The sequence below is a fragment of the Euleptes europaea genome, chromosome 13 (genome assembly GCF_029931775.1).
Source record: "Euleptes europaea isolate rEulEur1 chromosome 13, rEulEur1.hap1, whole genome shotgun sequence".
NCBI classification, from domain to species: Eukaryota; Metazoa; Chordata; class Lepidosauria; order Squamata; family Sphaerodactylidae; genus Euleptes; species Euleptes europaea.
In genome coordinates, this window is record NC_079324.1 from 61,241,493 (window position 1) to 61,259,638 (window position 18,146).

Sequence of the window (18,146 nt, forward strand, 5' to 3'; positions counted from 1 at the left end):
TTTCGTTTACAGAACTAAAATCTTGTTGAGTCTTGGAAGAGGGTGGGGGAAGAAACGTTAGCAAATAAAAGAACTGCCTCATCCAGGTCATTTTTAGTAAGTTTTATTTCACATTGTGGTCTATTGATCCCCTTTTAAAAAGTCATCTTTGACTTCTAGTGACACTCGGGCAGGATAAGAGATGTCTTTGTGGGTCATGGGGCTGCTTCAAACAATGATGAGTGGTAGTGTGACAAGAAGGGGTTTCAGTCCTGAGCCTAGGTTCTGGAAGTGCGGAATGAGACCAAAATTTGGGAGTTCCTTCACTGGTTCAAGAAAACCATGACTGACTTTTTGTGTCTTTTCATGGAGAAGCTCCCACTCTTGCCTCAGCAGCATCTTTTGTTTGGTTAATCAAACATATCAAGTCCTGGGTTTTTGTTCCTGTTACATATTTCTGACTGAGTTCTGCTTATGAGCTCTGTCCTACAGAAGGTGGAAACCAGGGCTGACACTTGTTCCATGTAATCAGTTGGCACCACTATCTTATCACAGGTTCCATTCATTCATTACCTTGATGGCCGTAAAAATATTTTTACATCAGGGAAAGGGCTCTCTTTAGATTAACTCAGTGCTCCCTGCTAGTGGATGGTTGACCCAACGAAATAAAAAATCCATTTAAGATGCCAGTTTTACAAGGGAACAAGGGAGAAGGAGGAAAAAGCATTGAAACACACACTGTAGTTAAAGTAGGGCGATGTTTTGAAGGGAGTATAGTTTGAGGTGGTTTTTCAGGATCAGGTGGCCCACACAAAAAGATTTTTTTAAAAAACCTGTATTCATTGGCTACTCAGCATGGCTTAATGGACATCTATCCAAACCGCAACTGGAGACACAGCCTCCTTGCCTTAATCCGATGCTCTGTGACCCTTTGCTGGAATTAAATAATCAGTTACTTAATCATAAAGGGTACTTTGGTTCCTGACATCTTGTTACACCTTCTCTCCCATGCCTTTTAGTATGTTGCAATGGCTGAAAGGCCATTTACCTACTACCATTGGAAAATGTCCCCATCTCCCCTTGACAGAGGGCCAGTAACTGGCATTGTGGGTGACCATTCTCTGCTTGAGACCTTGGAGAGTTGCTGCCCCTCGGAGAAGGCAATCCTGAGAGAGACTGGATCAATGGGCTGGCTCTACAGAAGGCAGCTTTATACTTCAGTACATGAATGGCAGCGATCTCTTTAACTAACACAGTGGCGTGTATCCTCTCAGGGGGAGGGGCGTGGCTCAGTGGTAGAGCCTCTGCTTGGCATGCAGAAGGTCCCAGGTTCAATCCCCAGCGTCTCCAGTTAAAGGGACTAGGTGAGTAGGTGATGGGAAAGACCTCTGCCTGAGATCCTGGAGAGCCGCTGCCAGTCTGAGTAGACAATACTGACTTAGATGGACCAAGGGTCTGAGTCAGTAGAAGGCAGCTTCATGTGTTCTCCCTTTCTGCTCAGCAAAGTCTCATGTCTTCCTCCAGTAAGTGGAGAAAGCGCCACTGAAGTTGGAGAAAGGCTTCATACTTTGCTGAGTGGCATTGTAGGATGCGTGACAGTGCCTTTAGCATTATTACCACAAATCTTAATGGAAGAAGAAAAAGAGTTGGTTTTTATATGCCGACTTTCTCTACCACTTAAGGAAGAATCAAACCGGCTTAAATCACCTTCCCTTCCCCTCCCCACAACAGACCCCCTGTGAGGTAGGTAGGGCTGAGAGAGTTCTAAGAAAGCTGTGACTAGCCCAAGGTCACCCAGCTGGCTTCAAGTGTGGGAGTGGGGAAACAAATCCGGTTCACCAGATTAGCCTCTGCCACTCATGTGGAGGAGTGAGGAATCAAACCTGGTTCTCCACATTAGAGTCCACCACTCCAAACCACCAATTTTAACCACTACACCACACTGGCTCTACTGGAGCACAAACTTTTCTTGTAAGAACATTTTGATCCTTCAAAAACTGCAGGTATTCCTCATTTTTCAAGAAAGCTTTTTTTAATGTAAGAACAAGTATTTAATCATGGCAAAGCTCTGGTCCTGCAGACCTTACCTTAGTTGATGTGCTAGTAAGTCCCTACCTGTCCCAGAAGTGCTAATGAAAGACTGGCAAATCGCTGCTGGCTTCTGGAAATGGACCGGCTGTTCTCACAGTTCAGTCTTCAGCAGAGAAGGTACAATAAACAGAAACTGCTGCATGAAAACCAGTCAGTTTTTCAGGTAAAATTGCAAGAAGAACAGTCAATTTAGAAAATGCAGAAATGCCTCCTTGCTAATCGCTGAAGGAAAGCCAGTAACACTTTCTGTAAGTTCTTTTCGTTGTCTAGCTTGCCATCACAATAGGGCACATGGCCTCAATTTCTTCTGTCGCTTGTTTTTTTTCATGGCGTTCAGAGCAATGCTTGCTGCTTCCCTGAAAATGTCTTCAATGTTTTCACGGTACTTGGCTGAACACTCCAGGTAAACGTCTGCATTCATCTGGCGACGAGCTTCTTCACCCTGGAGGATGGGATCAAGAAAAGCCTTACAAAATGAAGCGAGGCTCAAAGCAGCCAACAAAGTCAAAACAAGGGGCATGAAGTGACTTAATTGTGAGCTTTGTGTACATAAAGGTACACTTGGTACTTGTGTATTTACTTCTCTTAGCAGCTTCGCAAGTGTGTGTGCTTGGATTTCTTAAGCTGCTCTCGATTGCCAAATTTGATGCTGTAACCATCAGGTCTACATATGAAGCATAAAAACTGTGTTAAAGAACACAGTTTCCAGAGAAGAATGATTGAGCACTCTTGCATAAGGCTGAGAAGGGGCTGCTCAATGATAGAACGGGTGTGGCATGCCAGGTTCAATCCCCAGAGCTTCCTGGATTTCTAGCAGCAAGAGGAAGGCGTCTTCCTGTGACCTCAGGAGGCTTTGTCAGTCAAAGAAAATAATGTCCTCCTAGATTAATCAATGGTCTGGTTGGGTATAATGCATTCTCATGTATTCAGTGGACAGAGTTTGGAAGAAGGCTTAGTTGGTCAGCATAAGCCCAACAGCTCTTAATCTGGTTAGCTCCACAAAGCCAAGAAGAAGAGTTGGTTTTTATATGCCGACTTTCTCTGCCACTTAAGGAAGAATCAAACCTTCCCTTCCCCACAACAAACACCCTGTGAGGTAGGTGGGGCTGAGAGCTCTAAGAGACCCAAGGTCACCCAGCTGGCTTCATGTGGAGGAGTGGGGAATCAAACCCGGTTCTCCAGATTAGAGTCCACCACTCTTAACCACTACACCACGCTGGCTCTCAAAAGCACTACAAAGCCAGAGACTGAAGTGTGCATAAGATGACCAAAAATCCATCTGGCCTGGAGCCTGTGCAGCCCTAGAAGAACTCCCCTACATAAATACCTAATCCCCCCCTTCTCCACTGCAGCCATCTTTGTCTATGGACTAATGGATTCCCAGGAATATCATGCTGGCCAGAAGAGGGAATCTGCAAAAATTGCTCTTTTACAAGTAGAAGGGAAGGCTAGAATCCATGCCCGTTTATGACAGTGGTCAACCAGATGGCCCAGAAAGCCTCCAAACAAGATATGGGGGCCAAAGTCTCCCTGTAGTGTTGCTCTTCAGAAGTAGGCCAACTTTGAATGTGGAGCCTCTATTTAGTCATCATGGCTGCTGGCTCATATCTTCCATGTAAGAGCCAGTTCAGTCCTGTGGAGCAACAAGTGGTTGCTGAAAAAGTTACAGTAGGAAAATCTAATAGCTGCCTGTTTTAATTCAAGTTCTCGATCATACCATTATGACAGACATGAAGTAGCCTTTGAGTGCATCCCTTTGTGAATGGAAAGATTCTTACTAGTGTTCCATTGCATTTACCTGGCTGTAAGTGATTGGCTCCTGCTGAGCTGAGCGGAGTTTCCGTAAGTATTCCCTGTCTTTACGGAGATCTGTTTTGCAGCCAACAAGTACTATGGGGATTCCTTGGCAGAAATGGCTCACCTCATGAGACCACTGGCAGAGAGAAATGAAAGGGTTAAGTTTACTGACATACTTTTTTGAAACAAGGTTTGTGGGAAGGGGGGTGACTACTAATGATCAAGGAGATAGTGAGGGAGACGGGGATATCATATTTTAAACATTCATAAGAAAACAAGAAAAGCCCTGCTGGATCAGACCAAGGCCCATCAAGTCCAGCAGTCTGTTCTCACAAGTGACCAATCAGGTGCCTCTAAGAAGCCCACAAACAAAACAACTGCAGTAGCATTGTCCTGCCTGTGTTCCATAGGCCTGCTCCTCAGATAGAGAGAACAGGTATGCATCATGACTAGCATTCATTTTGACTAGTAGCCATGGATAGCCCTGTCCTCCATGCACATGTCCACTCCCCTCTTAAAGCCTTCCTGTACATAGGATGGTGTACCCATCATATTGTAAGTCCGGAATAAAACAGAGATGGGGGTAAAACTTATGTGGCTTAACATATCTGAATCTTATGTGTGTACTGGTGACTCCCCCCCCCCCCCCAGCTGATTGGTGGAAAACAAGCCAGAGGAAGAAGTCTGTGCTGGTTTTTACAGGTCTGGGTTTTTATTTTGAAGCCTTGTTTGGATGTTTTTTTTTGTTTTTTTTTGCATTAGTACTGTATGTCTTTGTGCCACTGTACACTTCTATATAGACTTTTTTTTGCCATCAACTTGCAGCTAGGGGTTTCCACGGTAAGCAACATTCAGAGGTGGTTCGCCCTTGCCTGCCTCTGCATAGCGACCCTGGACTTCCTTGGCAGTCTCCCATCCAAATACTAACCAGACAAGATCTGGCTATCCAAGTCATGGACAGACATTTATAAAGGCCCTATAAGTAACTAGTCATCTTTCTCTCCACATTTAAAAGGAAACTGATGACTGTAAAGTCCTTCTGCAAGTTTCCCATAGCTTGGGGAAACAGAAATAAAATTACTTTATTCAGAACCCTCTAATGTATGTGCTTCAAGGATGGAAGCCCTCTATAAAAGGTCTTTTACCTTAATTAATACATTATCAAAGCTGGTAGGATTCATGACATCATAGCAAACTAAGACCACACTGGTGTTCTGGTATGAAAGTGGTCGTAGCCGATCATAATCCTCCTGCCCTGGAACAAAGAGGAGAAAGGGAAGAGCTTTTTATTTTAATGTAGTTTCTGTCCAGTGACTGGGCAATAGCAAAAGATCCCCTAAAGAATGGAGAAATGAAGCTCATGCTTCCTGTGTTTGTCTCCAAATTTGAACCCTAGCAAGCACTAAGTATAAGCTTAAGCCAGTAAAACTGTCATGACTTCCCCTTGAGTACCATTTGGGAGTAGTAGGGTACACGGGATGGGCAGTATTTGAAGATCCCAAAGACAGCCAATCTGGAGTTCAGGTTGAATTGTAGAACTAACACTTCAGAGAACCAGGTCCAGTTGGTGACCACTGCCAATGACAGCATGCTGCTCTGTGCTACTTGGAGAAAAGGTAGGAGACGGACGGATGGATCTCCCATTTCCAGGGATTCTAAGGAAAACCATGACTAGTAAACTGGGTGAAAGTAGATTTATTTACATATTTATACCTTGTATTTTTTCTCCAGTGGAGATCCAAAGCAGCTTACAACATCATTCTCCCATCCTCCATTTTATCCTTACTACAATCCTGTGAGGGAAATGAGTGTGGCTGGCCCAAGGCCACTCAGCAAGTTTCTATGGCAGAGTTGGGGTTCAAACCCAGGTCTCCCAGATCCTAGCCCAACACTCTAATCACTACACCACACTGTGTATCTTCCACAAAACCAGGATAAAAAACAACCCCTGTCTTGATTAAAAATGTTTTCTGAAGAACTTGATGCCCCTGGGGGAAACAGGAAATCTACTCCGTGTAGGGATTCTAATGCATCCGACATGCCACATCACTATGATGTCACACACAGCAGGTAGCTTCTGTTGGCCAGCCACAGCCAGTGGCCAATCATCTGAGAAACCATCTGTCTCATGAGGATCTGTGCTTGTCTGCTTGGGGAGGGGGGGTTTCCAGAAAACGAAAGCACAAGCGATGCTTTAATCACAGCAGCAAAAGAAGAGTTGCCAGGTATGTCATTGTCTTGCCATGAAGTTCTGAATTTCTAAGAAGTTAGACCTCTCACAGTGTGCACCTTTTTGCTGGATATTTATAGAATCATAAGAGTTGGAAGGGACCACCAGGGTGGCACAAAAGGCAGGCCAGGCTGTCCCAATGTCCCCTATGGTCATTAGGTAGCAAAAGCATTAATTTTTTGGAAAACCTAATCTGCCTAGTGGCAATTCTTAACCACCATAGGTGAACAGCAGCTTACAAGGCTACTTGAGACCCCTAAAAGTTCTAAGGACATAAGAACGGCCTTGTTGGACCAGACCCAGGTCCATCAAGTCCAGCAGTCTGTTCATAAAGTGGCTGACCAGGTGCCTCTAGGAAGCCCACAAGCAAGACGACTGCAGCAGTAGGGTGGCCAGATCCCTCTTCGCCACCAGCGGGAGGTTGTTGGGGTGGAGATTGAAGAGGGTGGGGTTTGGGGAGGGACTTCAATACCATAGAGTCCAATTGACAAAGCAGCCATTTTCTCCAGGTGAAATCTCTATCGGCTGGAGATCAATTGTAATAGCAGGAGATCTCCAGCTAGTACCTGGAGGTTGACAACTCTATGCAGCAACATTATCCTGCCTGAGTTCCAAAGCACCTAATATAATAGGCATGCTCCTCGGGTATTGGAGAGAATAGGTATGCATCATGACTAGTATCCATTTTTACTAGTAGCCATTAATAGCCCCTCTCCTCCATGATCATGTCCACTCCCTTCTTAAAGCCTTCCAAATTGGCAGCCATCACCACATCCTGGGGCAGGGAGTTCCACAATTTAACTATGTGTTAAATTGGCAACTACCAAGAGACAGCCTAACTTCAACACAACTAGCAGTAGGGGGCTTCCTTCCACATACCTCTGTTTAGGGTCAGTATGTAGTCTAGGCTTCTGGTTGTCTCTGTCTTTGCTTGATATTCAGGGAGCGGGGAGGAGCAAGATACTTCCAGCACCATAAGCTACGCAAAGCAAAAAGCTGTATGCTAGTATCTGATTTGTACAGGTTGGGTGTCTTTGATTCACAAATGCTTCCACTGATGAACGGGCACCAACTATCTCTTGTTTTCCGTTGGGGTTCAGCTTTGTCATGTTCGTTGCACCAGGCTGTACTAGCTTATTCAGCAGGAAAACGTTTCGCAATGTACAAAGGTCAAGTTATGTACGTGCGTAATCTATGATGACATAACTCCGAAATACTACTACTCTAGGGAGAGAAGAAGAGGAGTTGGTTTTTATATGCCGGCTTTCTCTACCACTTAAGGAAGACTCAAACCGGCTTACAATCATCTTACCTTCCCCACAACAGACACCCTGTGAGGTAGGTGGGGCTGAGAGAGTGTGATTAGCCCAAGGTCACCCAGCTGGCTTCATGTGTAGGAGTGGGGAAACAAACCCGGTTCATCAGATTAGCCTCTGCTGCTCATGTGGAGGAGTGGGGAATCAAACCCGGTTCTCCAGATCAGAGTCTACCACTCCATACTACTGCTCTTAACCACTACACCACGCTGGCTCTCAGGTAAACAGCATAGCCTTTGTTGTGTTATGTGAAAGAAGGAGCTCACTTTCATGTTCACCTCACACTCATTGCAGGGATTGGCCCAGATCACAAAAGCAGACCAATGGTTTCCCCTCCATCCACATGATCAGCCGCCATTGCCTCTTGGGCCTGACAGCTGGAGCATAATGCTTGAGGCAGCCCAGGATAAGCCGCTTTTTGCTCTCTGAGCACCAGCCCCTTCCTTTGCACCAGCAATGGTGCTTTTCTAGTTTATAGGGCTCTTGCAAGGATTTCTGATTTTTCGCAGGCATCAGATCAGTAGTGACGGCACCAGCTCTCTGCAAGATTCCTACGTGCATCCTGGGCTGAGCGCTGGCAGATAAGAGCATGAGCTGGGTCAGAACTGTCTGGGTCTGCCGCAACTCACACGGCTGCACTGAGGCCTCCACCCACGCAGCAGAGGTGAGGTGCAAAGGTAGGGAGGAGAGGGAAGGAGGAGGCTTGACAGGTGGGGGCAAGAGGCTGTGCCTAGTGTGCCTCCCAGTGGAGAAAAAAACAGTCTGGACAACTTGTGTTGCGTAAACGGACAGATTAGATGGTGGGAAGTTGTTCTGGCCCACAGGTCAATTAACCAGTCCAATATTCAGTAGACCATCTGTTGTGTGACTCTCAAATATTTTCTGATGGTAAAAATGCCACTGCAGAGGTGGCAGCTTACCTGTTTGTTTTTTTTAACAAAAAATTAATATTGTTGTAATTGGTTTAGCAAGGGTGAAAATGAGGACTGCTTCCCTTTCCACCCCTGCTGCGGTCGGGGCAAACCTAGCATCCTAGGAGTTTCTTCTCCTGATCACTTACTATAACTGTAGGCATCTAAATCATTAAACAGTTGCTTTATAGTTACTTTGCTTTATATGTTTTTTTTAAGCTTGTAGGCTGACCCTGGTATTAGGCTAAACAGATAACAGACATGTCCAAGAGATTCAGGGCACAGTGGGAAAGGCATCTATGGGTCCTGGGAGCTGGGTGGGACAGTGGAGTCCCCGTGCAGTGAGTTGGGGAGGGGGTGAACAAGAAGGAAAGAACTGACTGAAATGTCTCTTAGCCACCTAAAGCATTGAAAGGGTGTCTTTCAGCAAGGGGAAGCAAAGCCGGTCAATTTCAGGGGGTCTTGTAGTATGGAGGCCTGGAGGGTCCAAACAGCTCCTAACAACCTCAGCCCCATTTGGATATGCTAATGAAAGAACTGTTCAGTGATCTAGTCACACTTAGGGAAATGTTACCTGACATTTTAAAAGTGTGTAATAATGGGACATTATTTAGGGCACAAACTTCATCTGGAGCTGGGCCTCCCCTATTTGAGCTGAGAACATGGACTCCACACAGTACTTTCCTGTAGCTGCATCAGAACCAGTGTGGTGTAGTGGTTAGAGTGCTAAGCTAGGATCTGGGAGACCCAAGACCGAATCCCCACTGTGTCACAGAAAATTGCTGCAGTGACCTCGGGCAAGTCACAGATTCTCAGCCTAATCTACTTCACAGGGTTGTTGTAAAACAGCCAGCATGGTGTAGTGGTTAAGAGCAGTGGTTTGGAGCGGTGGACTCTGATCTGAAGAACTGGGTTTGATTCCCCACTCCTCCACATGAGCGGCGGAAGCTAATCTGGTGAACCGGGTTGGTTTCCCCACTCCTTCACATGAAGCCAGCTGGCTGACCTTGGGCTAGTCACAGTTCTCTTAGAGCTCTCTCAGCCCCACCTACCTCACAGGGTGTCTGTGGTGTGGAGGGGAAGGGAAGGTGATTGTAAGCCGGTTTGAGTCTCCCTTAAGTGGTAGAGAAAGTCAGCATATAAACACCAACTCTTCTTCTTCGGACACAAAATTGAGGAAAAGGGACCCATGTAAGCTGCTCTGGAGAGAAAGGTGAGGTATAAATGAAGATAAATACATACCGGTAAATATTGCAGGGGAGGCTGGCAAGTTTCAAATAAGTTTCTCTGCCATTAGTAATCTGCCAAGCTTCTGATGGGCCCCAGAAAGCCAATGTTGTAAATTGTGTACTTAGCTTTAAAAAATTTATAATATTATGCAACTTGAGTCAAAGCCATACATCACCTACCCCTCCTGCAATCTCTTCCCAGCCGCTGCAGGAAGTCTTAACACACTGCTGGTTTGTGTCTGTGTGTTTTTAATAGACTAAAGAAGGGTGTTTTTGTGTCTTAATGCAAGATTACCTGCAGTGTCATACAAATGTAGGAGGACTTCTTTTTTGCCAACGTTAATGCTGCAGGTATATTTCTCAAATACCGAAGGAGCATATTCCTGTCCGAGAAGAGAAATGAAATTAGTTAGCATGTTGTTAGAAAATATTGTTAAGGTCATGGTCAACCACCCTGCTTCCCTCTGCCTCCAACTTGCACCTGCTTAGCTTTCTATGTACGATGCTTTCAGCTTTATTTCTCTTTCAAAAGTATCTAGTAAATCTCATCCAAAATGTTAAGTTGCGGCAACTGAGTTTCCAAAAATAGGGCCATTTTTAAAATCAGATCTTAAATACAGCTTTTGAGAAGACTTGGTGTTCAGGCTAAAGAATCCACATGCCTATGACTATGAGTTAGAGAGTCTTTCCAGACTCTGATTAGCATTATGGCGGCTTTTTCTAGTGTCTTCTTTGCCTCTCTGTAAGGGAGGGGGCAGATATAAGACTCTGAAGAGAACCAGTGCACAACCTTGTGGTGTGGGGCAGAAGACACTTTGGGAAGGGAGGGTTTGAAAATTAAACAGGTATGTGTGGGAAATGTAGGTGCTGTAGCCCCCAGTTGCTACCCAGTGGGTACTCATCCCCTGATACAACAACCTTCCTGGCAAAGAGAGTCACAAAAACAGTTGTGCTCCTTAGAAAAGTCTGTAGCTTGGAAGGAACAATATTACTAATCCAAGTTGTTGATAGATAAGGACTCTGCTACAATGGTTGTGCTTCTTTGGGCAAAGTTGTCTGGCTCAGTCACTGTTGTACTCTCTGCTCCCCCAAGGAACCTCTCAGCATCTAGACTGGCCATGGAAATCTAGCTGTCCACTGAAAAATCATGTGCCTTTTGCAGAATCCCAACACATCTCAATTACAAGGCAGGGTAAATTTTTACCCCTTGTAGTTTTGGCAGGGGAAAGCATGAATGCAGCGGCTGCTAAAGGTATGAGCTAAAAGTCTGCATGGGGCTTTCAGGAGCTGGGACTTTTGACACATTCATATAGTTTTCTCTTACTCACACTTTGCCTCTTGCGCTGCTTTACGCCCAAATTCAGCCACCCCAGTGACTGCTAAAAATTCCACTTCTGTAAGGTCTAGGTTTTGCAATCATGTAAGCCATCTTTCACTTCTGCTGTGAGAAGGTGATATCTGCCTCCAGAATTATGCTTTTAAAAAATTAGCCAGATGCTAGACACAGTGCATTGTATTCCATCAGCAGTATTAAATGGAAGATATAGAAATCTACCATATTCTGACACTTTGTTCATGCAACTTGACACATTATGTCATAAAATGATGGGATGTCCCCTCTTTAATCACCACCGAGATAAATGGATTACCCCCATATTGGTGAAAATCCCTGCCCCCATAACAAGAGATAAAATAGTCCCCTTTTTGCTGATGGAGATCCAAATATAGCATTGGCTATGGCCAAATATCTCTCCATCATATTTTCCTCTAAGAAATAAGTGCTCGGGACCTATGGGTCATAGGAGCAAAGAAAGGAAAGTGCACTGAATTCACTGCAGCCTTTGCGTATATTTTGAGAAAAATGCAGCTAAGCCTTCTGACAGGCTAGAAATGGCTGTTCAGGACTTCCTGGGCCACTGGGAGTAGGTAGAAAAAGTGGAAGTGAATTCAGGCACTACTACTACCTCCTACTCTCCCCCACCCAATCCACACATTTCTTGCAAAACCTCTATTTATGGTGTTTGCAAAGTGTCCTGGTGTAACCTGGGGGGCTGGTATCGTGCTGGAAATGACTTTTGACATCTGCAAATGCCTGCAACACAAGTGTGCAACCCTAACCCTCAAACTGGCTAACAGCTACAGCCTCCACAGGAAGACCATCATCCACACATCCTGCTACTGTGCGGTTTAGATGCGAGCTGAAGAATTTCCTGTGACACAGCTAGCATAAGAAACCTTTGGTCCCAATGATGAGGCGGGCTTCTACAGGAAGTTGCAAGTGCCTCAGCCGTGATGCTATATCAGTAGCCCTTAAACAGGCGCTTCTACCACTGAAGTTTTTTTCCCTTTCTTAACCAGCTTTCCAACCCAGCTCAACAAACTGTGTGTGGTGGGAGAGATTTTTTAAATTATTTGTTTGTTTGTTTTTGTATCCCAACCTCATTCCCTGGCCAAGGCCACGCTCAGGGCGGCTCACAACATGTAATAAATACAATTAAACAGTATAAAATACAATAAAAACCTAGCATGGTGTAGTGGTTAAGAGCGGTGATTTGGAATGATGGACTCTGATCTGGAGAATCAAGTTTGATTCCCCACTCCTCCACATGAGCAGCAGATGCTAATCTGGTGAACTGGATTTGTTTCCCCACTCCTACACATGAAGCCAGCTGGGTGACCTTGGGCTAGTCACAGCTCTCTTAGAGCTCTCTCAGCCCCACCTTCCTCACAGGGTGTCTGTTGCAGGGAGGGGAGGGGAAAGTAATTGTAAGCCGGTTTAATTCTTAAGTGGTAGATAAAGTTGGCATATAAAAACAAACTCTTCTTCTTCAAATGCAATAATAATAATAATAATTTAACAATTAAAATAGATGGCACTCATAGAAAACATAGGTGTTGCTGCAGGGTCTGCAAGCAACCAGGGCCCCCATAAATTTCAGTAACATAGGTGGGGGGTAGGGAGGTCAGCATAGATGACAAAACCGTAGCTGTCCTCAACCACAGGCCTGGTGGAATGACTCCATCTTGCAGGCCTTGCAGAGTTGTTTAAGATCCCACAGGGCCCTAGTTTCGGTGGAAAGGGAGTTCCACCAGGCTGGAGCCAGGGCTGAGAAAGCCCTGTCCCTGGTCGAGGACAGCTGGATACTCTTCAGGCCGGGGACCACCAGGAGATTATTGTTTGCAGAACGTAAAGCTCTATGAGCGGCATAACAGAACCTTTGCCTGAGTCTCATGAGGGTACCTTGGACCTTTGGGGTCTACTTTATGGTTCCTCCCCATCCAAGTACATAGCTTCCCCTATGGAAAAAAGTGGAGGTTGAAGCCAATCAGTTTAAAGAAGCAACATACCAATAGGTGATGTGGGTGGATTATGTGGTATGCTATGAAACTGCTGCTGAACTCTGCTGCTATCTGAGAAGAAGAGTTGGTTTTTATATGCCGACTTCACCACCACTTAAGGGAGAATCAAACCGGCTTCCCTTCCTCTCCCCACAAGAGACACCCTGTGAGGTATGTGGGGCTGAGAGAGCTCTAAGAGAGCTGTGACTAGCCCAAGGTCACCCAGCTGGCTTCATGTGGAGGAGCCGGGAAACAAATCCAGTTCACCAGATTAGTGTCCTCCGCTCCAAGGTGTTCTTTTGTCTCTGTGTGGGTATATGGTGGACAGCTGTGGCAAAATGGTCTGTTCCATCTGCTAACATTAGGGGGATCGCACAGGGCAACCTTTTATGAGGTTCTCTGAGGCTGTCGGCTGGCTCTGTTGATGGGGGTAGCACACCCTTGCTAGACTATGGAGGGTGGGGCAGTCTGTTCCATTGAGCTTCTGTGGGGCTGAATGGCTTGTCTACCTTATCGTTGCTGTGGTATTAGACACACATTGGCCCCATAGGGCTGGGGGAATCTCTTCTATGGAGTTTCCCGAGAGTGTACGAACCCCAGTAATCTATTTCAAAAGCCACATGTCCATGTTATTGCTGCATCTGTGACTGAATCTAGCCTGTAGAATTGGGGACTGTTTCTTAGGCAGCATTTATTGATTGATTTATGCCTAACTCAAGGGCTGTATTCTAGGCCCTCCCCTGTGGTTGGGTGTGTCCTAACTCAGCAGTTATGAGGGCATCTAGTTTGTGCATATGGCAATTTACTCACAACCTAAGGTAAAACTAATGAAGGTAATAATAATAATAAATTGTATTTATACCCCGCCCTCCCCCTGCAAACCGGTAATGAAACTAATGAAGCAATGGGGACCCAAAGCGGCTTACATCATTCTCCTCTCCTCCATTTTATCCTCACAACCCCTGTGAGTAAGGTTGCCAGGTTCCTCTTCACCACCGGCGTGAGGTTTTGGGGGCAGAGCCTGAGGAGGGCGGGGTTTGGGGAGGGACTTCAATGCCGTAGAGTCCAATTGCCAAAGCAGCCATTATATCCAGGTGAACTGATCTCTATTGCCTGGAGATCAGTTGTAGTAGCAGGAGATCTCCAGCTAGTACCTGGAGGTTGGCAACCCTACCTGTGAGGCAGGTTAGGATGAGAGAGAGTGACTGGTCCAAGGTCACCCAGCGAGCTTCCATGGCACGAGTGGGGATTCGAACCTTGGTCTCCCAGATACTAGTCCAGCACTCTGAACTGCTACACCACACTGTATACACAGGGTATATCTTCTTGTCCACCAGCATCGAGCACAGGGATAGGCCTTAAAATCATGACCTGAAACATCTATTTTTCTCCCCACACATCTTTTTTTCATTTTGTAATATCCAGCCTGAAGAAGAGCTCTGGAGAACTCCAAAGCCTGCACATTGTTTTGTGTCATTTTGGTTGATCTGGCAGATATGTACACAGATGTCCATGGAATAGCTTTCAAGGATTATTATTTTTTGCGGTGCCCATAGGATTGAGAATCTGAGTACACATCAGATTCTAGAAGACAGAATCACATGTCATTTCCCATTAATTTTTTAAATGAGGAATCTGTCTATTCCTTGTACAGCTCTCTTAAAAGTTGTGACTGGCTTTTGGTGGACAGCAGGTCTGAAGGCTGATGGTTGACCAAGGACTTATTTTATACTGTTTTCTACAGGTTGGATTTATTATCAAGACCCAATCTAGCATAATCCTTGTTGAACTAGGCAGATCTGGGTTCAAATCCCATCCATCCATGAAACTCGCTGGCTGCCCTTGGGGCACTGACACACAATCTAGTGTGTTTTTCTCCCAGCAGTCCTCCAAGAAGCTCACGGCAACATGCATGGGTTCCCTTTTTATCCTCACAACAGCCCTGTAAACAAAGTAGGCTGTGTGTGAGAGACTGGTCCAAGGTCAACCCGCAAGCTTCATGGCAGAATGGAGAGCTGAACTCAGCTTTCCCAGAGTTTACGCTGACACTTCTAACAGTGACTAACGGGCTGGCCTGTTGGCTTCGGCCATGAGGAGAGCCCTTTTTCTCCCCACAATCACTAACTGACAAATTGGGGAGGGGCTGTGCCTCAGTGGTAGAGCATCTGCTTGGCATGCAGAAGTTCCCAGGTTCAATCCCCGGCATCCCCAGTTAAAGGGACTAGGCTGGTCTGAGTAGACAATATTGACCTTGATGGACCAAGGGTCTGAATCAGTAGAAGCCAGCTTCACGTGTTCATCTTCTAAACTATTTGTGGTTGATGTGCACCATGATTATTTTTAATTGTTCCCATTTTTTTATATTTTTACTGTATTTGCTGGTCATGGACTGTAATAAGTACCTTTATCTTCTAAACTAAAGCTTCTTAAACTGGCATAACCAAATGTGGGGGTTGCGAAAAATTTGGCAACAGTAAAAGGTTTCTTTATGATTTATTATCAGTAAACGTTTGATTTGTATACCTATTTTATATAGCCTATATACCTCGGGCCGCATAAAAAAATTCTTGGGCGAAAAGGGGTCGCGAGTTGAAAAACTTTAAGAAGCCCTGTTCTAAACCACACTATTGCTGTCTCTCTCTTGGCTTAACCTGCCTCACAGGGTTGTTGTGAGGGCAAAAATGGAGGATGGGGCAGCCACCTAGGCTGCCCTGATCTCTTTGAAACAAGGGTGGCATTACAAAAACAAAACAGGGGCTGTGGCTCAGTGACAGAGCCTCTGCTTGGCATGCACAAGGTCCCAGGTTCAATCCCCGGCATCTCCAGTTAAAGGGACTAGGCAAGTAGGTGATGTCAAAGACTTTCTCTGCCTGAGACCCTGGAGAGCCGCTGCCGGTCCGAGTAGACAGTACTGACTCTGATGGACCAAGGCTCTGATTCAGTATAAGGCAGCTTCATGTGTTCAACTTCTAAACCACACTACTGCTGTCTCTCTCTTGGCTTAACCTGCCTCACAGGGTTGTTGTGCGGGCAAAAAAATAATAATCGGAGGATGGGACCAGCCAGCTAGGCTGCCCTGATCTCTTTGAAACAAGGGTGGCCTTTTAAAAAAAACACACAACCTAAGGTAGATCTTGTCTTGACCTGTGGGGGAAACTGTGTGGAATCGTGCCAGAAGGCCCTGAGGGGCCCCTGAGGGAAAGGTGCGGAGTCGCTCTAGAAGTTTCTGACAGACTCAAACCGGCCATCTTTTAGGGGGGGGGGAAGGGCGCGCGAGCTCCGATTGGCTGAGCGCGGCCATAAAGAGGGATGCTGCCGCCGCCACCGCCGCCGCCGGGCCCCCTACTCACCTCCGGGAAGGCGCCCTTGGCGTACACCAGGAGCAGCGACGTCTTCCCGCAGCCCCCGTCGCCCACGACCACCACCTTCAGCTCCTCCCGCTTCTTCTTCCCCTCAGCCGGGCTCGCTCCTCCCGGCGCTGCCGGGGCTGCCCCGTTGGCCACGGCCATGAGGAGAGACCCTCTCCCTCCCCTCAGCCGCAAAGCGCGGGAAAACGGCAGGAGCTCGAGAGGCTGGGTGGGGGAGGGGGGGAGGCTGGCTGGCTGGCTGTCCCCTCTCTCCTTCACACGGGCCGGTTTGAGATTATGAGGGTGGTGGTGGTGGTTTCTGGCGGTTGCAGCCTCCTTTCAGGCGCTCCTCGGGCGCGCCTGCCTCTCCCTGGGGCCGGCGCAGCCTTTCTGAGGCGAGGCGGCGGCTCGTCCGTCGAGGTTTCGCTCGCGGGAGGGCGGCCGCTTCCTCTTCGCATCATCACACTTGGGGTTATTTTTTTTTTGTTTTTGTGTTTTTTTTTGTTTTTTGTTTAAGCATTATGGAAAATAAGCTTCGAACAAATGTCTTCTCGCACCAAACCGGGGGGGGGGCATTGCATAACCTGCGCTAAATTACGCCTTGGATTCTCCCACATTCACTTAATTGGCCTTTTTTAAGGACCTCGGAGTACCGTAATAGGTAGGGTTGCCAACCTCCAGGTACTAGGAGAAAAAAAAAGACACCTCTGTACTATTATCAGGAAGATGAGAAAACCAGTACAGGAGCAACGCTGATAACAATGCCAATATATTATAGCTACATATACACTTTACAGTATGTGGTAATGAAACCACCAATCACACATACATTCAGTACAACAGTGGATGTGCACATCCACTGTTGTACTGAATGTATGTGTGATTGGTGGTTTCATTACCACATACTGTAAAGTGTATATGTAGCTATAATATATTGGCATTGTTATCAGCGTTGCTCCTGTACTGGTTTTCTCAGCCTCCAGGTACTAGCTGGAGATCTGCTATTACAACTGATCTCCAGCAGATAGAGATCAGTTCCCCTGGAGAAAGTGGCCGCTTTGTCAATTGGACTTTATGGCATTGAAGTCATTCCTCTCCCCAAACCCAGCCCTCCTCAGGCTCCGCCCCCAAAATCTCCAGTTATTTCCCAACCTGGAGCTGGCAACCCTAGTAATAGGGTCTTTTCCCCACCTTCACAACCATCCTGTAGGAGAGGCCCTCAGTCACCCAAGTAGGGTTGCCAACCTCCAGGTACTAGACAAAAACCTGTGCTGAATATACAATAATTGTGTTAAACAACAGCAGCACGCGGCTCGTAATGAACATCAATTTTAGTGACTGAAAGAACAAGGATAACAACAATACAGTAAATAAATCATAAAATAATTGAGTAAATTAAAAAAAAACCAAGAGGGGTAATATCACCCAAGTCTGGAGAAAGTAAGTCCAAGTGAAGGAGGGTTACGTCACCCTGTAAGCTGAAGTCCAAATGGAGTGAAGGTTACATCACCTCACGACGGTAAGTCCAAAAACGGAACACTAATGGATTAAGTTCATCCAATGCAATTAGTTTTCATCCCAAAAGTTGAGGTATTGATAAGTCCAACCATGTGGATAATGCGTCGTTCAAGCCGGGAGAAAGAGAAAGAGAAAGAAAAAAGACTACCCTCTAGATCAGTGGTCGTTTCGCGAAGTGGAGCTTCTTCAGTCAGTTTTTCTCATTATAAATGTTATCTGGGCTTAAGAACCCAGGTGGGTCTTACTCATTCCACCTCTGAGGCTTACACCTAGATAACATTTATAATGAGAAAAACTGACTGAAGAAGCTCCACTTCGCGAAACGACCACGGATCTAGAGGGATCGTCTTTTTTTTAACTACGCATTATCCACATGGTTGGATTTTTTT

General features: G+C 46.1%; 1 protein-coding gene across 1 annotated transcript; it reads right to left on the reverse strand.

Moving 5' to 3' along the window:
• Nucleotides 1-2,347: 2,347 nt before the first annotated feature.
• On the reverse strand, nt 2,348-16,401 carry RHOF (ras homolog family member F, filopodia associated). Its single transcript, XM_056859094.1, has 5 exons — nt 16,243-16,401; nt 9,849-9,936; nt 5,013-5,122; nt 3,869-4,003; nt 2,348-2,512 (listed from the first exon to the last, which is right to left on the reverse strand). Exons 1-5 carry the CDS (start codon nt 16,399-16,401, stop codon nt 2,348-2,350), a joined length of 657 nt encoding a protein of 218 aa, XP_056715072.1.
• Nucleotides 16,402-18,146: the final 1,745 nt, after the last annotated feature.

Coding starts and splice junctions, on each gene's coding strand:
- RHOF (XM_056859094.1), bottom strand. CDS start 16,401: ATGGCCGTGGCCAACGGGGCAGCCCCGGCAGCGCCGGGAGGAGCGAGC. Junction 9,937..16,242: donor CCAAGGGCGCCTTCCCGGAG/GTGAGTAGGGGG, acceptor CTTCTCGGACAG/GAATATGCTCCTTCGGTATT. Junction 5,123..9,848: donor ACATTTGTATGACACTGCAG/GTAATCTTGCAT, acceptor TCTTTGTTCCAG/GGCAGGAGGATTATGATCGG.